Here is a 26,598-nt window from a genome sequence, read left to right on the forward strand (position 1 = left end):
AATAACGGTCTTCTCCAGAGATAGCACGTCGTGGACGACCACCTCCGACACGTCTAGCATCATTTCTGATCGTCTGGTATCTCGACTACACCCTTGATACTATGCTGTGGTGAATTCCCAGTTGTCGTGCGACTCTGGTTACTGTCCGCCCTTCTTCCAATTTCCCGACAATACGAGCACGCTCAAATTCATTCAGATGCTGTCTTTGTGTCATTCTACCAATGCACACTTACTTACTATTTCGATGTCCTTCAGAAAGCAGGCGTAACTGATTGCTCTCTCACCATACACAAGCACACCAATTGCACTAACCACCCTCACCAACTACTGCTAAATTAGCCTATGCCATTCGTGGGCAGACTAGGTGGCTGTACTATTGCTTTTCTCGGTGTATGGCATTGTTTTAGTCGTAAGCATCAAAATGGGTACATTTGTGGGAAAACCACATCCGTGCTTAAGTTTTGGACATTAGTGTATATTATGCTATTTTGTTGTAAAAATAACTCACTTCTATGTTTGTTTTGGAATTATGGTAGCACCGAGACTATATGAGACTTGGGCCAACAGCTTGGGTGCATCGCATGGGGCGATGCAATTTTTCGTTTGCATCGCAATTTACGATTTTGTGTAGCAAGCTATGATGCGATATTGCTATAAAAATACAATATGCCTCCCTAAATGACGCCCTTAATTTTAGTTACTCCTTACTTCAAAGCTTGAAACACTAGGAGGCAGTAGAGGGAGTACGTCTTAAGTTTAGTATCACGAAACAGTGAACGCTTTGCAGTGTGGATTGTTGTGTGGAGTGGACATTATTCGAAAGGAATTAACTTTTGTAAATATTCAGCAAATGTTCAGACATGTTCGATTTTCCAGCCATATCACAACATTATGGGAGAAAATAGATACTTTGCTCGTAATATCGACTAATGACACCATTGTTCTTATGAGTGACGAAACACAATTTTATCTGCTTGGTTGCGTGAACACACAAACTTTTGTTATTGGTCTGCGGCTAATTTACGCCAGTTACATGAAAGATCTGTACTGTAAACGGCCAGCAGTGTGCGTATGTTTTAAGGAAAATGGTCGTACAGTTCGATTAATGCAGATCGTCACATTTCGATGTTACGTAATATTTTGTTGCTAGAACGCCACAGACATCGCAAAACAATATGCAGTAAATAGACAAACAATTAAATATTTTTGAGTTACTAGTTTTCATCTAAAGAAAGAAGGAAAACCATTAGAATTTCAACAAAAATGATTTTCGTAGTATTTAGTACGTAGATTGTTTGTTCGCACATTGTCAGAAGAATGTCTTCATTTCCTTGATTTACTAAAATTACAAAGGGCAAGAGTCCTTTGTAGTAGGAAGTCTATGTAGGAAGTATATGTAGGAAGCAAGTAACTATGTAGGAAGTCTTACTGTATAAACAGATTTATTACAAATATAATATACATTCAATACATTATGAAATACTAATAAACATAATTATATATTAACAGTAGCGTACGCAGGAATTTATTTCTGGTGTCCAAACTCAATATGAAGGTATATTATGTTAAAATTCCTAAAATTACCCCTAAAATTACGGTAAATTTACATAAAGTCGAAAACACAGGAAGATTGGGTCCGGACCCCCAGAACCCACTCGCTGCGTACGTCCTTGTATATTAACACTCATGACATTTCTGTTAGAGAAAACCTATTGAAACTCATTACCAATTACACACAGAGAATCTTTAATTAATATTACCAATCATCAGAAAGAGACTCGTTTTCAAGACACGAAAGAAAGAGAGAAAATATTATAAGAAACAAGTGAAAAATGAACCGAGCGACGTAAATCTTTCTAAAATGTAATTACGCGTGCTAAAATTTTCTAAGTCAATTAAATTTACAAATTGGCATATTTTGTAGAAAAAAAACATAGTAGAAACGCTTGCGCTAATATAGATACAATATAATCCTTTTAACAACTTAACTTGCAGTTTCGTAATTTCAGGGTCTATTACCTATAAAAAGGTGCGAAATCGTTCCTTCCTGGTGCGAGAGACTATTTTGTACTCAGGTTCACAGGAAAGGAGATAAACTTTCCGGAATTTTCGCTGATATACTGAAGAAATGAACCCAAGAAAAAAAAAAAAAAAAAAAAACACTATACTTTTCCAAAACTTTGCTTCTGGCTGCGGACCTGTTTGCACTTTAGAGCAATGTATATTTACACTTTAACCTGGTATTTATAGTCTATTAGAAGCACTAATCACCTCATAAAAGTGAATAACGGAGACATGCAACATTAAAACACGAAATCTGAAATTTACGGAAAGTTATGATGGTATGGATAACATACATTACACGTTAAGCCTGCTAAACATACCATTTTTTACTATTCTCTAAAGAAAGACGTTTTATTTGTAGTTGTAACGATAAAAATACCTACTCTTTTCCTAATATATGCGGTATCCTTTCTGATCAAATATTGATAAGCCCATTATTGATAGAATCATGAATGATCGCGATTAAGAGTAATAGGAAACTGAATTGTGTGTTAATCCCCGGGGGCGAGTTTCATATTGCCCACTTTCCAGTACAGACAGCAGGTGCAGCTCGAAGTACAGGATCGCAACTAATATAAAGAATCAAAGAGTCTTCTAGATATATAAATAAGTCTCTCATAGTCAGTTTTACGCTAAAATAGAGCTTGTTATGGATCACGAGTAAGAAGACACACACATGAAATATTGTAAGAACCGCAGGCTAGCACAAGAAGACATCAGCTTATTTAGCTGTTGGATTTCTTTCATCGTAATTTTCATTATCAATCATTTTTGGTATTACTCTGGGCAAAGTAGCCATTTTTCATTCCATTGGATTGAATCAATTTATTTGACTCGACTCGACCATATAAATAAAGTCTTTTGTCTGTCTCTACTGTGCTGTCAAGGCGAAGTAACTTGATGTATAAGAGATACACAATCCACCGTCTTGGACTCTTTGAAAATACCTAGGTAATTTAAATCTGTGAACATCTCTGCTATGTTTGATTTTCAAACCATTGATCTAGGCTTATATGGGGAAATATTCTTTTCTTTCCTTTGAAGTGAAAGGAAACTTCTATTATACGTTCTTTACTATCCTCTTCTTTAAGCATTCCTTGCTTTGTCAAGATGTTTTTTAATATAATATTACTTAAACTTAGTTTCGTTTATAAATACAGATTTTATTTTCTACAAGAAGAGATTTATATAGACCTGAAGATGAAATAAGTAAAATTAAATAGTGAAAATCCCTGTTTATTTTTTTAAAAAGAAAATAGGATAACTCTTACCCATGTAAATCAACCGGCTGAAACTCACAGATGACGAAGGTGCTGAACATCTAAGAACGTCGAGATTACTTTTTCATCCAGACAAAACAGAATCATAAGAAATTGATGAGACAGACAGTTATGTAGTTGAGTTGAATAACATTCAGAATTTGTATGAAAGAAAAGGGAAATCGAGTGTTTTGAATTTAATACAGTGATAAAGTTTGTATCATGTGATCACTAAAGATTTTTACTGTTTTGCCTTATAAGCCGAGAGATCTTGGCGTACAATTTAGGAAGTTCTGGTACATTTTATGGCTTGAAAAATGAAACTATGACTAGAGTATATGTTTCTTTCTCTAAGCTATATCAGACGGGCTTTTAATTCTAATTCGAATCATTATTCGGGTTTTTACCCACGATCTTATCCCCCTTCCCTGGAGGATAAAGTTTGTTTGTGATTAATGTGTGCCGTTTCGAATACCACTGCTTTTAAAAGCCTAAAATTATTAGGATTATTATTACTAGTTGTATCCCGAAGCCTTCGGCTGGTTGTAAGCTACTTTTTTAACGCCCCTTGGTTATGCACCGAGGCAAAGGGAGACGGTGATGCAAGAATAGTGATAACGATGGAATGACGAAAGTGGGAGGAAATAAGAGAGTTCCGAGAAAACCAATAAACATGGTATTTATCCACCACAACTCCTACTAGGCGGAAACCGAGATCGATCCAGGGGTCCCAGGCACCAGAAGTGAGCGCTCTTCCACTGAGTCACCTGCTGTACACTGTATGTTAAAATCATGGTTATTCAAGAGCTGTAATATTTTTACATTAAACTTTTTTTTTCAAGCTCGCCCAGCAACTAACTTACGGTTACCCAAGTATTACTGATCAGATCTAAATATGTTTACGGCCATTGTCTTAATAATAAATAGCAAAGCATATTCATGTTTAGCAACATTATTTTCCATTTTCAAATAATTAAATTCTAGCAACGCAGCTTGGAAGTTGCAATTAAATATTCACAATAGTCTTAAATAAGCAATTTGTCTTCACGCTAGCGACTAGTGATAAGCGCAAGAATCTTGGTCTTGCAGTTTTTGCAAGAGTCTTGCATGCAAGACCAAGACCAAGACCAGGAATCCCGATACAAGACCAAGACCAAGGGGTGCAAGACCAAGACCAAGATCAAGAGCTACCTGCAAGACCAAGACCAAGACTCTTGTGAAGAGTCTTGCACAAGTACCGGCTCAGTAGTAAAGCGTGAACCTCGGGTCCATAGGGTCTCTGGTTCGATACCAGCTTGCTCCATGTTAGCTTTGTTGGTGGACAAACACCTGTACGTGGGTTTTCTCGGGGTTTTCCGTTTCCTCCTACTTTCTTCATTCCACCATTTCATTCATTTCTCATCATTGCCATCTCCGTTAGCCTCGGTGCATAATCGTGGGACGTTAAACTAAATATTTAAACATATTAGTGGTGTTCTTCTTCCAAAAGTAAAGAGAAATGTAGTATTGAACATCAGTAATTCCATACACTATAGTGAGTACTACACGGGTATGGCCTTGGCTCCGAGGCTCAAGCATCCATTGGAAACTTTTAATGTGTGCTCATAAAATTAATATCGAAATAACATTTTTATGGCATTGACAAAAACTCAGTATATCTGACTGCAAGTTTGATTTCATGGACGAATGTTTATACGTTGAATAAATGTTTATCAATACAACGTTTAGCCTTCTTAGGTATACATCATATCGAGGATTGAGTGATATAACATTATTCAACAATAAATAATCTATATTCACAAATGAGTGATTTTGTACAGTTCTTTCAAATAACTTGGAGTTTGATGCCGTTATTCTGTATTTCTAATATACAGTAGGTCAAAAGTATTTACATAAGTTGAGTTTACACAAAAAAACATAGACAATTGAGTCGTTTTCAGTTTTCACTCAAATTACTCTAAAACATTAAGGGTCGTGATTATAATCATTATTATTTTATTTTTTCTCCTTTTTTTTTTTTTTTTTTTTTTTGGCCAATATTGCTAAACATGTCATCATCATGATGGCTATTTTGCCATTATTGGCAGGCCACTTGCTGCAATTGAGAAGCTTCGATGTATGATGGTCCTCAGCTAGTCTCTTCGTTTTGACGTAGCAATTTTTTTATTTTACTACCTTCCTTCAACTAGAGTCTCCTTCGCCCCTCTCTCTCTTTCATTCTAACATACCTTCTAGCACGTCTCTCATAATACTGTTCCTCCTCAGCCAATATCCCAACCAGTTCCTCTTCCTTCTCTTAATTACATCTAATATTCTTCTATTCTTCCCTAATGCTACTGTTTCTAACACCTTCTCATTCGTTTTTCGTTCAACCCAGCTAATTCTCTCCTTTCTTCTCCATGCCCGCGTTTCTATAGTCTCCAATTTTTTTTCATCGCTTTTGCGTAATGTACTGCAGGGCCGCCCTCAGGGGGGATGTATGGCGCAAGCTGCGCCATTGAGAAAAAATTTGGGGGGGATTTTACTCTACTTTCGAACTAGCAATTTTACTGTCGGAATAGCATTAAAACACGATTTTGAGAAGCTAATTTTCAAAAATTTTCCGGGGTGAACCCCCGTACCCCCTGCTTTGATACTCGATGAATGAAGTACCGCGCAAGTAGCCGTATGAAAGGAAAGGTTGGTTCGTTTTAAGAGAGAAGGGCCGTCCACAAGAGGGATGAATGGCGCAAGTTGTGCCATCGAGAAAAAAAATTCGGAGGAATAAAAAAATTGGGGAAGAATTTTACTCTAATGTCGAATAAGTAATTTTGCTGTCGTCAGAATAACATTGGAACACGATGTGATTTTTTTTTTTAATCTCAAGAATGAATCCCCCTACCCCCTGCTTAGAAACTCTATGAATGAAGTACCGCGCAAGTTGCTATATGAAAGGATGGCGCCAAGTTCTGGTGATCAACAGTTACAAACACTCAAGGAATCACTTTCAAATTTAGATTTGAAACTTGCCTATGTTGTCCGTTGAAAATTATAAAGTAGTTTGACATAATTGTGAGCTAGTGGTAACCATACAGACAACAGCCAAGTTTCAAATCTAAATTTGAAGTGAGCCAGTGAGTGTTTGTAACTGTTGTCCACCAGAACTTGGCGCCTATTTTTGTGATTTCAATTCTTTTTAAGGCCGCTCGTGCTTGGCTCTTTTACAGGAATGTTTTTTGTTGGATATCACTTCTTTTTGTAGGCTAATTTCGAGGATAACATTTTCTTTTGGTATGAAACTCAATAACTTGTAACTTGCGTCTTACTTTTCATGTACAAGGGGATTATATCAATATTTTGTAAAGAAAAAAATAATACTACTAATTGTAAAAAAAAAAAAAAAAAGAATACCTGTGCCACACACAGTGTGTAGAAGTTTTTATACCCTTCAATATCCTTATAGAACATATTTAGTATTGTACACTACCAAGACTACTAATAAAAGTAATGCCATTTTTATAATTACTACTGCCCCTACTACTACTACAAGCATTCTATAATACACTACAGAAAATAAAAACAACAACAAAAATAACAATTACTAGTACTATAAAAACTACTGCTACACTGGGCAATTGTTTTTAGAGGACTTGAGTTTTGAGGAGGGAAGAGATTATTAGTTTCGGGGGGGAGTGCGCCATCAGCTTTGGGGGGGGGATGGGCACCCCTGCATAGTAGTACATGTTTCTGCCTCATAGAGTACATATTGGAATCAGTAAAACAAAATCTCAATGTTTAATTGGAAGTTTGTTCAATACAAAGATTAGCTAATCGTGGTTGGAAAAAAATCTGACACTTTAGAATGTAGAAATAATGTTGCAATTCATGGTATTTCAGTAATCTGTGCCGTCTTGAGTTTCTTTCATGTGTCTCAGGGGTAGCCTCCCCAGTTTGGGAGTAAGTGGAATATTTTATCCGTTAGTGATTTATCTTATAAGTAGTGAAGTGTGGGCACCCATTGAAAAAAAATAAATAAATAGGGCCTAAAGGTCATCGCCTATGTTGCATACTATCATTATACTTACACGAAGGTAAACTATACAGTATTGCATTTCGAAACATACACTGTATTTCCGTTACTATTGGCGCATTTTAGAACTTATTATCCCTTATATCCAGAGTAATATATACCTATGAAAAGCATAAGATTTCTTAAGAGCAAGACTTGCAAGACTCTTGCAAGCAAGACTAAGACCAAGACCAAGGCTGGGTGTGCAAGACCAAGCGGGTCTTGGTCTTGGTCTTGCATTTGCTCATTATACTAGCGACATCTATTGGGATTAGACATGCACGCAGCAAAGCTTGCGACAAGTAGTAGCCTGACTGTTCACGATTATGAAATACCGTGACGTATAAGCATGTTTATATATATAATATAAAGATTTTACGTTAAATACAAAATACTGATAAACGAGTATTTCTTTCTTTTTTTGTTTCAGATACAATGTGCACAGATGAAAAAGATGCAGAAGAATGTGAACAAATGACAAATGCAGTTGCCGAATACGGCATCAGACTTCGATGTTACTTAGTGCGTGATAGGTAAATATAACAATTTTGCCTCTAACTAACAATATACAATTTCTAATTTTCCTTGCCATTGGGTAGACTTTATATTATGAAATTTAGTGGACAGACAAGAAGTACACAGACGTACTGCTTCCTAAATTCTCCATTGGAATTCAGGTTGTATGAGGTGCACATGTAACAGCCAATCAGATACAGGAAATGTCGAGAAAGAGTAGCGTTGTCACCGTTGTTTCTCTTGACGTCACAGGCAAAGGAAGGAGAAAATCGGCTGCTTATCAGTTTCGCAGCTTTAGAGAGACCAAATTCAATGTGAGAATAAATTATATTAAAATTTGTAAAATTATTCGTAAAATTAAACTATATTTATAGATAAGTAGATATTTTCGCGGGTCTGGGTTCCCCGGATCTGTATAGGGTGCATTAGGGTTAGAGTGAATGTCACTCCGTTGCAAAATTGACAGGTTTTCTCGATTATTTTGTCCTAATTGGCGATTTCTGTAGACTACTGTAAAAAAATAAAATTAAAAGATGTAAAAAGATAAAGTTAAGGAGATCCGTAAAAGGTAGACGTTTCTTTTGAAAGCTGCGAACATGAAAAAGGGGTTCGAAAATTTCTAGATCGATCATTGTCGATCAGGGATTGTTGTAGACAACATCGTGTTCGCGGATGAGGTTCTTCAAAGAAATCCAATATCAAATATCGAGGATTCTGCTACAGACATTGTAACCCTCAGATTTTTGTTTAGTACAGTCTGTAATATACTTGTATTGCACTTATACAGAATGCTTCTGTCAGCATATTTGTATTAATTAAGAGAACTGGTGTCAGTAGTGTGGTCATATACATAGGTATAATCCAACTTTTTTAAAGGCGAAATTGTGTGGTAGGGAGAATGGCCAACACTGTGATATTTGATTTTATGTGACGATCTTTGTATCCATCAATTACACCGGATTCATGTCCCGATCGTGGTTAGATCCTGTTTTTCATAACCTCGATATTAGATAAGAACTAAAATCACAAAAACTCAAACTTTACTATTAATTAATGAGCTTTCATCAATTATCGATTTACCACAAGAATATAATAATAATAATAATAATAATAATAATAATAATAATAATAATAATAATAATAATAATAATTCTACACTACGAAAACAAAACTTAAACAGGGCGATAGAAATCATTAAGCTGAACAAAATAACATATGTCAATGTAAAAACTCATGCGTAGTTTTCGAAAAATCCATTAATTTGAATACCTAGAAATTGATGCTTTGCAAGAAACTGATGCTAGTTTATTTACGTGAAACTGATACTGAAATACATCCTCGTCATCTTTTTCCTTATGATGGTAGAAAACGACAGTACTTGATATGATTGATGAGATAAGGCTCAAAATTACGTACTACTAATGTTTAGACTTTAATTTATGTTTAAATAAAATATTATACAAATATGAGATACAAATATAGATAGGTTAAAAATATAGGTTGTTCAAATACGAGAAGTGCATTGAGAAAAATCCGTTATCCGAACAGGTATATTCTATATTGTACAAATATACGGGTTCCATATGTTTACTATGGAAATCTGTACAGAGCATACGTTATCCGTATTCTACATGCGCACTGTCTTTTCCCCGCTTAGATGTTACATAATGCTGCTGCAATATATCTGACATCTAACAGTCTCCCGTATATTACATACGTATACTTATATAACATACATCAGCTAATGTTGTATACGTCTATCTGTATGTGACAATCTGACCGCCTATACAAAGTTCTTTCTTTCATACGGGAAGTACGTATAGATGAAACACTTATACGAAAAGTATAAAACACACGTCTTTCAGTTATACGTTTGGTGCAGAATGTTACGTAGAATTGTACGTTAAGTCCGAAAACTAGGTCCGTTACATTTTTTTTTAATCAGGGTATATTCTATCATTAGAGACACCACATATCTATCATCGAGAACCGAACATAATAATAATAGCTTTTCGAGAAACTCGAAATAAAATGAACTTCTGAGACTCTAAAATGTAATGTCAATAATAATAGACAGTATTTATTTTACTGGAAAAAATTGTTACATATTTATGTAATAAAAGATACCTTCTTAACTATGAGATTGTTGTTTGCCTTTTCCGAACGGAGATATACTATACATATGCTGTTTGTAACAACACAAATAAACAAATTTGCTAATTGCATCAAACTATTTCCACATGTTGTCATAAGAATTATATATTTAATATGTATATTTTTATATCCATAACTACCTTAGTGAAACGGCAGCTTTTATACACATCTACCCAACTAGGGATGCACGCGAGACGCGAGAAGTCTCGTCTCGTGGCGCGTCTCGTCTCGCAAATGCGAGACGAGACACGAGACGAGACTGAAAATTTTATGCGAGACGCGAGACGAGACTAAACCATGCGAGACGAGACACGAGACGAGACTCGGTTAAGTCTCGCACGAGAAATCTCGCGAGACTTCTCGCAGTCTCGCAACATTTATGAATTACATTTAATTGTATATTTAGTGATTTTACATTTATTGAATTTTCTAAGTTGAGCGTTAATGTCTCCAGGAACATAAAAGTGATTGGGGCAATAGACATTTTGTGAGATTTATTATTATTTAAGGTTGATTTTCAGAATTAAAGCCTTCTTTAGTTTCTAAACATCATTAAAAAAGAAAAGCTTTGTAAATTGGAAATTTATTACAGCATCGATTTAGGACTTTATTTTGCGACACAAAAACACACACGCGGGCGCGCACGAATACATGAACTTCTGTTTTTGGTCTGAAAAGCAAATAAGACTCCCTATTGCTGCGAAATGTGATATTTCTGTTGTTTCTGTCTTTTTCACATTACTGCTAGCGATGTTGGGGGATGGCGGGAAAATCCCCTGTCGTTAAAGTTTATCCCCGGTCCGGCTCGCAGAAATATGATATTTTTACATGGAATAAGTATTTTCTTTCTATATATTTATCAAAAACATCACCCTCTACTTCGGAAGTTTAATTCAAACACTGGTTTGGTAGGATGGCCCTATAGGTTTGGTGGGAGATGGTAGGAATGGCCCTATATCTGTCAGTAATTTTATTTTCTAGATATGGCAACACTATATAAGTTGAAAGCGAAAGTTGATAAAATGCGATAATGCAACATTGCTATAAGCGCGAACGAACCAAAAGAATTGGGTCGTATTGTGTTGTGAGGAGTTCTTTTGTTATCTACAAGCGCTTTTGGTGGTATAAAAACATCTTTATAATGGAAAATCGCCCTTCAAGGAAACGACCAAAATGTGTAAATGTTGATAGTGGCGACGATATTTTAGAAGAGCCAAATGGGTACCCAGTTGAAAGTGAAACGGATTCAGGTACTGTTTCTGCAAGTTCGAGTCTTGATCCATCCGAAACAGCAGGGCGTAAAAGTAAGTTCCAGGATTACTTTGAAATTGCGACGAATGCTGAGTTGGCTATTTGTAAATTATGTAAGCCTAAGAAGATAGAATTGAAAATGCATTCTCGTAATATAACGGGGTGAAGAAACACTTGCAAAATATTCACAAGAAAGAGTGCGCGATTCTCTACCCCGACAGCGACAAAGATCAGAAGAGTAGCTGCAGGTAGGAGGATATAACAATATATTTCCCTCAGAAGAAGGAAACTAAGGTAAGTGCATTGCATACTTGACAGTGTCTAAAGTGTTGAAAATTAATTATCACTATTCCCCGCGGCACTCCGGTTGCGAGCCATTGATATAATTGTTATTAGTATATAACATAATTATGTTGTATATCAGTTATTTAGTTTAGTATATTAGTATATGTTATCCACAAGTCCGTTGACACAAGTAATGTTATTCCTTGGTGGCTGGTGTAAAGAGAGATAGGCGACAATAGATGGCAGCGCTGTTCTCCTACACAACTAACGTATTTTTATATTTTTTCTGCTGCTTCCACAAATTTTATGCTAGAGAGTTTAAACTTTCTGAAAAGAAAGTTCAAACCTATTCTAAGGGAACAATCCGTGTCAATTTTGGATATTGTGACGTTAGAGCATTCCTCGAACTAGAAGCAGGCAAAGACAAGGTTGAAATCCAGTTAAATAAAGACGAAGAAATTTACATATAGATAGATATCTTCTCACTTCACACCACTCACTCCTGATCGACCTGTTCATAATCATCCGGTAGATCGCTTTGATTTTTCATCCGCTCATCTTCAGCCAGACGCTAACCACCCGCTGAATATTCACAGACCATTAACAGTGCCTATCACACCTGGCGATATCACTTCAGCCATAAGAAGGAAACGTAACACAGCTCCAGGAATATACTCCATCTCTTATCGCCACATCAAAGAGAGTCCATACATAGTTCTGTACCTTCTCTCACTCATCTATACTTTCATCCTCCGTTCTGGATTTATACCATCCCACTGGAAGACGTCTAAGACCTTGATGTTCCTTAAGCCTAATAAGCCAGCCGACAGTGTCTCTTCATATCGCCCTATCCAACTGACACCTGTCTTCAGTAAAATTCTCGAAAAAATCTTAGTTCAACGTCTACGCGTCCATCTTACTCATTATAATCTTTTACCACGTTCACAAGCCAGATTTCGTCCAAACTACAGCATTAATGATCAGTTATTACATCTCCTCAATCACATCACCAACCATTATAATACATCACGACCATATTGTCTTACCTTATTTGATTTGGAGAAAGCATTTGATAAAGTATGGCACGCCGGACTTATGTACAAACTTTTGAACTTTCGTCTTCCTATCACCTATATCCGATTTATCTACAACTTTTTGCACTGTCGCCTTGCATACGTTTCTATTAATAACACATTCTCTCATCCTATATTCCTTTACTCTGGCGTACCCCAAGGATCTTCACTCTCTCCTCTGCTTTATCTTCTATATGTAGCCGAATTACCAGCATTGACTCCTAACGTTCATGTTTACCAATATGCAGATGACACCGCATTTCTAGCACTCGGCAAAACTGTTCATCAACTTAACATTTCAATGCAGTCCGCAATAGATTCCTTCGTTAACTGGTGTGAAAAATGGCGCCTCAAAATAAACGCTCTGAAGACCCAAACTATAGTTTTCTTGCCGCCCAAAAAGCGCACGAAGGTTCACCGAAATCCCAGCCTACTTCATCTCACAGTCGATGATACCCGTCTTCAACTCAGCAAATCTGTCAAATACCTCGGCCTCACCTTAGACACACATCTCACTTGGAAACCACATTTACAGGACGTCATTGCCAAAGCTTCAAACCGTCTCAATTTGTTAAAACGCCTCACAGGTACTACTTGGGGTCTCAGTTCCACAACTGTGCTAAATACTTATAAGGTTTTTTTGCGTCCAGTTCTGACATATGCTAATCTGGCTTAGATCGCTGCACCTCCTTCCTTCTATAACAAATTGAAGATTTTGGAACGCCATGCACTTCGCATTGCATACCGGATAAAACTGCCCAGTCCGACATACGAATTGTACGAAAGAACGCCTTTTCCACATATTCTTTTTCATCCCGAATCTCTCCGTCTCAAATATATCGATAAACATCTGCATGAACGACATCCGCTTCTTATAGACACCATGAACACCCACATAGACTTTCCGATTTCAGCTCCTATCATACATACACCGCTATCTCTTCTCTTCACGATCTACCATTACACTCTACCCCCAAACCACAAGTATCTCCCCTTAGCAGAAGAATTGAAGATCGACGACCCACAGCCTCTCATCTGTCCATCATACGCACTGTAATACCTCTGGCACTAATCTGGGCTTCCTCTTGTCTTTCATCAATGCTTGGAGCAGCCCCCAAGCGAGAAGATTAACCAACATCTGTTAACTAACATAACCCAGTGATGTATTGTCTTTTGCACTTCACAGCATTACATCTCGCCTTTTTCATCCTCATCTCATGATTGTGATCTAAAGATCACAATGTTCAACCTGACAATGTTAGAAATAAATAAATAGATAAATAAAAATCCCTCTCTATAATTATCCTACCGTCATTCCTTAATTTTTTTCTTTACCCCTCCTAACTAAGTATGATACTATCCCATAGACCAGCTACAACTACTTCTATATCTCCCTATTATGCCACCACAATCCTTCCCATAGAGGGCGTAACCCTCGAGCGGGTAACTAGCTCCGGCTAAAATATATATATATATATATATATATATATATATATATATATATATATATATATATATATATATATAGATAGATAGATAGATATAGATATAGTAAAAGGATCCGGGTTTGGTTCAATGAGTTCAGAAAAACATATACGGAAACGTTATATTCTTTATATCCTAATTACATTGGCGACTATTTTTCGGGGCGAAAATGTGCCCGCATGGCATACTGGAAAATATTGCTGAGAACTCTAAGCTGGAAAACAATGTTGGATGCAGCAACAATTTATGCTGGTTTTGCTGTAAATTATGCTATGCGAAAATTAATGGTCAAAGAATCAAATTCCAGCACAACTTTTCTTTTAATTTGGAGCGGAGTGGACACAAGTTCGGATACCATGTTGAACTCTAGGTTCCGTCTCCTTAGGATGTTATGAACATTCATCCCATGGAAAGCAATGGCAAACCACCATGGATTCATCTTGCCAAGGGACTTTTAGATCAAATACCTATCTTCGGACAGAATATCACATCATTATTCATTAACAACCATATAATAACACATTGCAAAATTTTGACCCAGAATATATGCGAGACTGGAGACCATGCGAGAAAGTCTTGCGCGAGACGCGAGACGAGACTCAAAATTTTATGCGAGACGAGACTTCACATTTGCGAGACGAGACGAGACCAACATTTGAGGCTGCGAGACGAGACGAGACTTTTCCATTTCTCGTCTCGTCTCGTCTCGCGTGCATCCCTATACCCAACGTTATTCCAAAAACCGAAATCAGAGTTAAATGTGTAATGTGGAGTAGCACTTTGTTTTACAACTTTGACAAACAGAAAAAATATCTGTGCAGTTTTATTAGATTTTCAAATTACCGTAGACTAGTATTACCACAGTTGTAATAACTATTAAACAGATTCCATTTCTGTTCTTTCCGAAAAGAATGTAATAGCATTAAGATTGCATAATTACTTTTTGCGTGTGCTATATAAATGGTGCTAAATTACAATGTCTTCATATTTTAATAGTCATTACAACCCACTTAGATCTGTAATTCACGAAGCATAAAAACATGAAATATAACATAACTCAAAGAGAGTCATGTAATGGTTCATACTAGTATGTGTTACTCATGTTGTTTTTAACAATAAAGATTGTTAAATGCTGGCATAGGTTTATTTGATTTCTGGAACAAATAACTGATAGAAAACAATTTAAAAAGCATCCCCCAAGTATATTCATAATTTTGTTATGACTTTTACATAACTGTTTCATTTGTATTTTTGAAAACGCATAATTTAACACAATTATGGAAAACGGTAACAAAAACGAATCAGTTAATGACAACGATTCATATGCATTGTTCTAATTAACATTTCTCTTTAGTAATGAGGAAAGGAAATTTAAAAGTGTTTTCATAGGTTAATTCTTGTTTGAGATAGTTTCCACATTGTACTCAAATGAAAGCAATCCGTTGTAGCTCCTGATTTAACACTCTTTATTTCGATTTTGCCTTATTGTACATTCCTAACGGGTAAATACTATACTTAGGTACAATCCCTTTCAAAAAGCGGTAAAAATATATCGAATATTTGATTTTCATGGAGTATAACCTGAATAAAGAAATAGCAAATAAAATATGATTTCTAAAAAAAATGTGTTCCCGTTTGTCTATGCTACAGGAACTTATTGTAGTTTCTCATGATTTAGACCTTAAATGTTGTTAAAACCTGGATAATTTTAGTTAGTTTGTTTATAGGTTTTAGTTGTACTTTTGTGTTTATATATTATTTGTGTTCATTTCTTATTTAGTATTTTATTTCATTTACCATTCGTCGGTCCAATGTCAAAACCGCGAATGTGCTGGGGCACACAGATTCCAATACCAAAGTTCCATTTGTGAAATATGAGTATATTCGAAGTTATCGTCAATTCCTAAAACATATGCCTAAGTCTATATATTGATTTTTCGGAGTAAATTGAATATTAAAATGCTTATAACTCAAAATCAAATTTAGCACATTCGCGGTTTTGGCATTGGATCGACGCATTGTACTTGTGAATGGATGAAACGACTTCACTCTTAATATGTATACATTCTGCTTTTAAAATTAATACAGATTCAATAAAATTTTAACACTAATGTCTTATCTGAAGATTCTGCCTATAACGATTACATTCATTATAGTTCTTTTGAGAAACATTACTTTTATACATAAGCTGGATAAAAGATAGAAGCAGCACTGCTTGTCATGTGAGTTGCATGAATCAGATAGCCACTGGTAAAGTGGTGATGATAGGAGGTTAAACAAGTAATTATGGCGAACAGGAATGTTATTTTTTTAAACTTTCAAACTACGCTATGTATAAATGTCGGAAGTCTTATAGAACGTCTTTCAGCGTCAGTCCATTCGTTTGTCGACGGGTATCAGATCAAAAATGGTAAGAGATACGGAGATGTGGTTTTTGTAATCGATTCAGCGTCAAAAGGATAGGTTTCATCTTCTACGGTAACTCTCTATATAAACCGGAAATGGCTCAAGTACGGTAACCATTTACGGTTTCAACATTTGTCACCACACCATAGAATGAGAACGGTAACAGATAGCAAGAAGCTGTTTCTTGCAAACGATTCACCATCTGAAGATAACATAATATGACTATCCACAACACGCTACCAAATTTGGAAATGGTTCAAATTTGCTATTACTTCCGGTTTGAATACTGATTTCTGTATAGCAAATATAGTAAATGCTATCAAGATGGGTTTTTCTTTTCTTTTCTTTCTTTTTTCTTTTTTTGCAATCGATTCAGCGTTCCAAGAATAGATTCCCTCTTTGTTAACCCTCTACTCGAAACCGGAAGTGGTTAAAATTAACCATTTCCGCTTTCAAGATGGTGTAAATGTGCTTTTATTCATGACACATGACATCCATGTAATCCTGCATCTTCTGTATATTTAGATTTCGGTGCAGCTATCTTTTGGTGTTTCTTGCAACCTTATCTTCATTCCGCGCTCAGGAAAAAACCATGACACAAACATCTTTTGTACAACAATGTCAGATATCTCATAGATAGATATCTGTTCAAGTTTTGAGTAACTGACGATGGGTCACACGAACATCCACCATATTCCGTGGACACGAGTCATGCGATTAGGATCTCTTCGTCAAAATGAAATAACAACTTCTCAGGAAGCATTTTGGAACAAGAGAATCCATACGATGTCGTAGGGGAGAACCTGCAGAACACCGATAAGAACGGACGTGCTGACAGTATGCAATGCCTTATGCAACTAAGAAAGAATGCCATAGACATGACAGACGACTACACTGAAATAGAGTAAATGGTCTTTGCTCTGTCAGAAAGATCAGTTAAGAGTTATGGCAATGTGTCTACACACTTTTGTTCAGATCTTGTATTTAGACAGAAAGGAAACGTGCTAGCTTAAACAATTTAACGTTGATGTTACGTGAATTCATTCTACAGAATAAGTGTTCCTTAGTGGCAAGGGGAATAACGTAAGTTGTACCAGGTTCGAATCTCGATGGGATACCTAATTAAGATAAAAATTCGAGAAATGACTCGGATCCCACTTTAAACAGTAGATTTCTTCTCACATTGCATCTGTGCTGTAAAGAGACATTAAACATTTATCAATTAATATTAATTGCGCAGATGTTGTCACTCTATATCTAAAAGAACATAGTAAAATAATTAATAGGCTTATGGTGCTAAGTTAAGACACAATGATAATATATTAGTAATGAATATATTAGCAATCAATATATTAGCAAAAATATCCAAAGAAGAAGGAGTTTGTCATACTAAATAATTCAGTAATCTTCAAAAATAACAATAGTTTTTTTACTGGGACTTTTCAAGATCGAATGCATGATCTAACTGTCGCGATTTCAAATCGCACTCAGAGTGTTGGTGTTATCTGTTGTCCTTTCATCATTGTTTTAAAATCTTTTGTGTTAGCCTACACGTCAGGTTTTGGGTACTCAAAACTAAAACTAAAACTTAAAAAAAAGAGGAAAATGTTGAATTTAATCTTTTTATAGTAGTTTTTGATTTTTGTTAAGGTTTAAACTTCCTTCTCAGCACCGAGGCTATATAAGACGCTGTTCGAATCCGAACTACTTTAATGAATTCAAGTTTCAACGTTTTCGACACGGGAATCGAATCTCACAAGTAAAGGTTCTCTCCCAAGAATCGGGGATCCAGAAACTGCGCATGAGATAGAGGAGGGCTACGAAGGAATACTGGTGAAATATGCAGGGCCGACAGCAAAGGATAAATCCAATATGGCCGCCCGAAGGTCATGCCAATCGACTTTTGTAAGCAACCTCTCACCCACTTCCTATGGGCAGATTGACTTAATGTTTTGCAGATTGATACATCTATGAACACTATACATCTGTTGGTTTGATATTTCGCGGACATTGACGTATTGAACCCAATATGGCCGATCAAAATGTCAATGTGTCAACGACTCGTGTCTGGAAAACGAATTGTACTATGGAAGTACAGTATCACTAGACGTGTAAAAAAGCATTAAACGGTTCAAAATATCGCCATCTGAAAATCAATATGGCCGAACAAAATCCTGAACCAAATAGCTCGTAGTACAAAAACGAAATTTGGTGTAAAGGTCCATTATCATTAGTAGGTGAGGAAAATAATATAAATGGATCACAATTTCTACATCGTGTATCCAATATAGCCGCGAAATACGCATATAAAATATACACTGTAAACAGTTCAGGTGGTTTCGCATGAAAATCAGCTACGATTCACTGGAACAGATTTTGCAGGTGAAATGCCAGTAAGTTCAAAATGTTGCCAGTGCCTGTGTTATCTATTTGAAATGTTACACGCAAACATATGTTGTTCATTTGGGAAGGTCTAGAACGCACTAGCCACAAACGTCCTAGAATACGTGTCTTAAAGTTTGCAAACCATATCATATATAACAAATATCACCCTTGCCAACACTGGCACCGTGGCTACACATGTAACATCGTGGTACGATCCAAGGGTCTATGTTCGAACCCAGCGCAAATCAAAAACATATTTTTCGTTACTCACATAATTATTAATTATTCTATACATTGTTACAGCAAACTAAATATGTATTGGCCCATTTATCATTCATGGAATGTTTCCGTTGAAAGTCATGCAATTATGCCAATGAAATAACGGCATATGTTTTGGTGAAATTGTGGCGTCAGAGTGCCATATATTTCACCAAAATTTGACGGTATAACTTGTAGAGTGTACAAAAATAAGTGTTAGGTCAAAAGGTTAGATATTTTGTACTGTTTAATGCTTTTTTACACGTCTAGTGATACTGTACTTCCATAGTACAATTCGTTTTCCAGACACGAGTCGTTGACACATTGACATTTTGATCGGCCATATTGGGTTTAATACGTCAACGTCCGCGAAATTTCAAACTAATAGATGTGTAGTGTTCATACATAGGTAGGCCCTATATCAATCTGCAAAACATCTGAGAGGTTGCTTGCAAAAGTCGATTGGCATGACCTTCGGGCGGCCATATTGGATTTATCCTTTGCTGTCGGCCCTGCATATTTCACCAGTATTCCTTCGTGGCCCTCCTCTATCTAAATATATACGCAGTTTCCGGATCCCCGATTCTTGGGAGAGAACCTTTCCTTGTCAGATCAAATGTACCAAAGACGAGCGAGTTAATAGACCAGCATGCAGGGTTATTTTAACCCTCCTGCATCAATGGGGAACAAACGTACTAAATGTTTACATTCAGTTAACAGTATTTCAGTTTCATTTGCAATTTAAGTATACATATTCCATTTCTGTTCGCCAAAAATCGTTAATATAATATTTCATGTATTTATTTTGATAGTAATGAAAAATGATTCATAATTTCTTTCTTAAAAAATAAATAAATAAGCAACATTAATGTGATTTAATTCTCTAATCTTGAGGGTGGAATGCCTGAAGAAAATCCAAGAGAACATAGTGGATGTTGGAGTCTTTGAACCTGAGGATATGTACCTGACACTTCATGACCCTGATACTCTTCTAGTAATTGATGAACTAAGAACAAAGGAAGAAATCAAAGGTAAAATAACTTTGCTCTTGAACTATTGTTTTCCTCTGTATTATCGTACTATAATAAGAGCTATGACATAATCGGAGATACTAAGTTTAATTAAATTATGAATGCAATGTAGTGCTTACATATGCGGAACAACCGTATTACCACTTAACTTTGTTACTTTAACCTTTTGATTTGAATGGTACATACGGAGCTGTGCGATAATCTTTTTTATTTGCGAAAAAGAGTTACTGCCAAGATTTTTCTAGCAAAATTAAGGAAAAATAATGGATGTGTTCTATGTGCCATATTTTAATTGTATATGTTTCGAGAACCTGGCATACAATGCAGGATTTCTGTAGGAAGTTCAAGAATTGTGTGCTTACAGTTTGCAAATGATATGGCTGTTGTTAAGGTTTTAAGAATCCAAATTGAAAATTATTTTGATGCGTAGAAAGTATAAGAAAAAGTTATGGGAGATCATAGGATCAAAATAAACATTCAAAGTAAAAAAAAGTAATGGTGATTGAAAAGAAGCAGTTTGAATCAGATATAGGAGTGGAAGAGAGAAAGTTGAGCAGATTACTAGTGTCTATAAAAATAGAGAGTGCAAAAGAGAACTTAAGGAAGGACAAAAAATGACCATAAGAGCTCCTTAGAAAGAAGAAAAGCGGATTTTTAGTCTTTTGAATAAGAAAGAGTTAAGAAAAAGATTCATTAAGTGCTTCATTTACTATTTTCCACGGGAATAAAGACAATACGCAATAAACTCTTCCTTTTGATGTAGCGTTATTAATACCATCCATTAGTTATGCCTCTTTCTTCATCTACCGTCTACAAACTCCCTCAGAATAGGATTTTTTCTCAAAGACTGACATTCTCCATGGTGGCTATGTTGTTACTGAAGTAGTCTTCAGTGTTTGAGATCTGATTCCCGGTGGGAGCTCATGTGGTTCGGATATTACGTTAAGCTGTAAGTCCACGTCTCATATAGCCTCACTAAACTGAAATCTAATCCAGTGCCAATTCTAGGAACTAGAAAAATATATAAACTTTTCTCCTGAAGTTTCCTTTTCTTTTCAGTACAGTACACAATACGCTTCATGAAACATTTTATGAACCTTATTAGTAGTTCTTTCTTCATTGACACACAAATAAGCTTTTCGTCTTTCTGATTACTTACTTTCGTTCTTCATTTGTTTCTTCTAAAAATAAAAGAAACGGGACAAGAACAGTATATAGTGTACGCGCACTGCAAAGCTTATCCGATCTTGACTGCACACAGAGCCCGAAACGACTCAAAACGACACAAAAATGCATGTTTTCAAATTTGGACATGCTTTAATGTGTACAAATGAATTGCCTTCTAATGGTGGACATAAGGAAATATGTCGATTTTTTGACATTACGGATATGTCCGCCATGAACATAAAAAATGTGAGCAACTATGATCTACTGCCTTGTTTTCATTAGTTTTGACGGATTAGTATATTATGTTTTGATCATTGGGGCAATCATATCATTGTTTGAGATGATATAATAGTACGTCAAAAATTTATACACATGCGCGGAAACGTGAGGCTGTTGTCGTTTTGTCTCTTGTTATCAGTGTTACCAATGTAGCACTTTGTAGCTTGATCTAGAAATTTTAAGGGATATTTTTATCAAAAACAATTGGTTCATTTATCATTGTTAGAATAGAAATTAAGCACCTTTTAAATGTTGTCTAGTGACTAAACTAGCAATATTTCCACTAAAATTAATATTTCTAGCGTCTTCTTGCAGTGTGTTTAGTGACAATATTATTCACATTGTTGGCAGTGTGTTTAGTATCATTACGACTTGTGTGTGTGCCCTATTATGGACAGGTTTGACATATATTTTTATGTCATATCAATGTCTTCGGGCTCTGTATGTGAGCATGGCATGATGGTAGATTTTGTCAGCTTTTATTTGATTTCTCTCTCTCTCTCTTTTTTTTTTTTTAAAAAAAGAAAACTCCATCACAAGGATATAGAGTACGTGGGCTACAGTCTTCTTCTGATCTTCACGAAACTTGGCGCAACTAGACCCTGGGTTGCTTAGTACACATATGGAGTAATCGTAATCTCACATGGAGATCTTTAGTTCCCGAGTTATAGGCAGTACGGAGGTCCTAAAATTTTCACCGAGTATACACCATTTTGTGAAAATGATTGGCATACGAGATATATACGACAATAAAGAAGGCATTTTCTAAAATGAACACTGTAAATGCATGTAATATTAATACCTCCATTAAAACACAAAATACACTGTTTTACAGTCTAGAGGTATTTTATGATATTTTCTTGATAATACTCCTTAGTAAAATGTATCAATTAATAACAAAATTGGTATAGGTACGCAGAAGGAACCAATTAACGACGAGAACGAATAAAGAAATCACACATCATATACGAGAAGGAATTCTCGGTAAGAAAATTGTGATGAGGAATAAGGTAGAAATACGAATATCACAATTAAACAAACACTTCCAGACGATATTTACTGATCAAAAGATGGACGAACCTGAACAGAGTTAGAACTAACGTAGTCTGTCATTTCTGAACCATTTCTTAATTTTCCTCTGTCTTTTGTGATGGAAAGTAATCAGAAAAAACTATTTTTTTCGCATGATCGATATACTTGAACCAGGATTAACATAAGATAGAACAGGATAATAAAGAAAGTGATATAGTTTTATCACTGGAATCATGACACAATTAAATAAATAAATATATAAATACAAACAAAACAAAAATAGTATATAAATGTAGACTATATGTATCACAAAATCTTTATATCGCTATTACTCGTACTAATACTAAATATTTTGTGTCTATTATAGAGGAATTTCGATATAACGCCGTCGCTGTGGTAAAACGTAATCTGAACATTCACTCACTTGCTGATCTCAAGGGTAAGAAATCATGCCATACTGGATTTTCAAGGACAGCTGGATACAAAATACCAATTACGAAAGTAAGTACTTCCATATTGTAATAGTTAACTGATGTTTGTACATTAATCCTTTAGGTTATGGAGGGAAATGATGGCTCAGAAATAGATCACTCATCTCAGGTGCGAGAACTTCCCAGGACATATGAATCTGTGGTAAACAACATTATGTCCTTAGATTTTTTTCTGGATTATACCGATTCCTCCAACATTTTCATTCCACTAATTCTTTCATAAGCATTCCCTTTCATTAATCATCTTTTTCCTTTGATCTACAAAACATAGTCGTAAGAGGCAAAAAAAGAAAAAGAAAAAAGAAAAGAAAAAGAAAAAGAAAAAGTATGACGTGAAGAGTTTGCGCCAAAGTTCAGCAAATGTTGACGTTTTTATTAACGTTACAATGATCAACTGACTATAGAAAATTAGGATAGAACCAAATTACCGTTATGTAGGTATTAGAAAATGTTCTTTTCTTAGATAGTTTCCACGGGTGTTTCGGAATCTCTCTCTTTCGGATACTTCTAGTTTCGTTCAGCAGAAATTGTGAAGTAAAATAAAACGTACGTACAGAAGTTTATTTTTTAAACAGAATTAGTTTAAATATGTTTGTTTGACATTTTTTGGAATGCATTGTGTGAATTGCGATCAAAGCTTCCTTACGTACCGAGATTTTTTTAAAAAAACTTCCTATACTAATACTACACCCGTTTGGTTCATCCATATTTACCCATGAGTGTATAGCTTACCTGGAGATCTTTTAACTCTGGAAGAAAAACTACTGAAAACAACAAAATAGACTGACTTCTTTGAGCTTATTATCTAATTCATTCTACTTTCTTCTAACTTTTTAGACCTTATTCTAAAAATATATTTTGTTCACATATAAAAAAGCACAAGTTGTTATTAATAACAATTATTCAATCTATTACTAGAAAACGTTTATTATTATTTTTTTTAACTTAAAGCGGTGACCGAATGAATATAACATTCAGGGAAAGGAATTGGCAACATTATCTCTCGTCAAATCGGATTAGTTACTCAACTAGCTATGTACGTAATAGATTAGAATGTGCCTTTAATCAGAATTAGAAGACATACGCCATACATAATCTATTATTGTATTGCTGAGTTTTCATAGCTCATATAATTGTAGCTATACTTAATGAAACGGGGAAGAAACGAAGGTTGCACGAAATAACTTTATTTGTACTCTATAGTTTAGTCGTATATTTACCATTTTTGAATAAATTAAACACTTGTAAACGGCAAAGGATATCAGTTTTATTCATGAATCAGAACAATTCTATGGATCTATATGAAACTGTATGGTGAGTCACCACTAGTGATAATTTCACAGTCATTGACTGTGATCATAAACTCTGTTTACAGACAACCTATTCAACAATATTCAGATAGCTAATGATTGCACAAAAACAAGAGTATTCATATAAACAACTTAGATGGGCCAATTATAATTAGAGATACAGTCAAAATTTCATAGTGAATTCTTTATGCCAAAATTAAACAGCTAAGAACATTGGCGCAAATTCCGGGGGCATGAGGGGGGCATGTACTCTCCAATCTTGGAACTGGGGGTACTGTCCCCCCAATAATCCGATTTGAAATGTGTTTTTAGGGAAGAAACGTGATGATTTGTGTCCAATTGCCACAAAGGAAAGTGAGATGAAATTGTTCCCCTAGAATAAGCAGCAAATCTGCCTGCCTCCCAATGTTTGAGACAACTCTGCTTCCCTGATTCTTCACAGCATTGTTTTTCAACTTCATAAATATTTTGAACATTGCTTAAAAGAAAATATGGGAACGGTCTTACCCGTCCCCCATAATGTTGAAGGGAGATTTCCGCCTCTGGCTAAGAACATCGACGAACAGGAGGTAATCACAAATCAGAAGGTGACTCTACTTATGAAATGTCAGATGCAGAATTTGAGCGACCTGACAGTCAGTACAAAGCTACATGAGTAGATGATTGATGATTGAACTCCACTTTAATGCAAAGTAACATGAACATATCTGAACCAATTTGGAAATACTCAATGGTTTCCTAAATATTTTACTTTACTCAGGTACAATCCTTTATGCTTCACGTATGACCTGGATGGATCTATGTATCTATATGTATATGCAACTTCACATAGTTCTTGTATATAGTGATAAAATATTTTTTTACCTGGGTTTCTGGAAAGTTGAAAAAAATCCAGTCAAACATAATAGAAATAAGTATATCATTAAATGCCAAAAAACACCAAATATTTCTAGATCATGAGCACAGTTCATTGTGGCGTAGTTGCATCTCTTCTGTCTAAGAGCGCTAGGAGCCAGTGATGGAATGAGTCGCAAACTTTGTAACCCGTAATACCAAAAGGCAGTCAGACAAATGACTCACATCAGAGTTGATGACCCGGACAGACCCATGATTCGCAATGATCCTGTGTGACCCAGTGACCGGACAGACCCATGCCCCAGAGTGGCTCGAGTAGATGCATGAATTGGAGTGACCCGAACAGACCCATGATCTGGAGTGACTAAGTGACCCGGTAGAACTCAGAAACGAAGTCGTCATAGCAAATGGGGAGTGTGTGTGAGGCGATTAATGCAATTCTAACAAACATAATTCTCACTCTTTCACTGCCATTTCACTAAATACATTTTTTTCTCATTTGTTGTTTGTTTGTGTTTGTGTGTATATGTCAAAACATTGCACTGAAAGATTAATACAGGTTTATTAGAGTATAAAAGCATCAGAATCATAGAAAATATAAGCTACATGTTTGTACTATGAGGGATCGTCGAAGTTGAATCGACACGTAAAACTCATTGCTTTTAGAATATAAAATATACGCTGACCCCAAACAGTATAGGCTATTCTAATTTCTTTCGCATAAGAAAACGAATGAATATGAAATTATATTAGTGAAAACAGAAAATATGCAAAACATGCTTTATTGGTTAGGAAATCTCACACCGAGAATCAAACAAATGAATGTTCCTGCTTGAGTAGTAAACATCATCAATCAACTATAAAATTTTGCAGTAATGTTGCAGAGATGATATTCCAGCTGATTCTGGATCGCCGGGATAGACTGGGTCTGTTGAGGAGCGAGATTCATACCCGGGATAACCAGGACAAAAGTCGTGACCTGGTGACTCATGACCCATTCCATCACTGCTAGGAGGAGACCACAATCTTGATGTATATGGGTGAACAGGAATTGTGTCATGTCGTGTTTGCACCTGCGAGGAATCCGTTCATTTCACGTTTTATTGTAAAGTATGATAAGAGATGCCTACAGAGAAAGCCACTATTGAGTGATACGGGAAATTCAAATATATATACGTAGGATCTGTAAACGTAGGGGGACGGCATATACCGACATGTCACGCCGGCCCTCCTGCCTATCTTCTTTGCC

The 26,598-nt window shown here is 35.8% G+C and overlaps 1 protein-coding gene across 1 annotated transcript in view; it reads left to right on the top strand.

The window, feature by feature from the left end:
- LOC145688423 (transferrin-like) overlaps positions 1-26,598 on the top strand; it is a 147,458-nt gene that overhangs the window by 63,639 nt on the left and 57,221 nt on the right. Inside the window, exons 2-4 of the mRNA XM_081762642.1 lie at positions 7,802-7,904; positions 20,079-20,215; positions 23,061-23,194. Of these exons, the coding sequence (XP_081618768.1) occupies positions 7,802-7,904; positions 20,079-20,215; positions 23,061-23,194 (374 nt within the window). The remainder of the gene's footprint in view (positions 1-7,801; positions 7,905-20,078; positions 20,216-23,060; positions 23,195-26,598) is intronic.

The sequence above is a fragment of the Thermobia domestica genome, chromosome 1 (assembly GCF_964235325.1).
Source record: "Thermobia domestica chromosome 1, izTheDome1.hap1.1, whole genome shotgun sequence".
NCBI classification, from domain to species: domain Eukaryota; kingdom Metazoa; phylum Arthropoda; class Insecta; order Zygentoma; family Lepismatidae; genus Thermobia; species Thermobia domestica.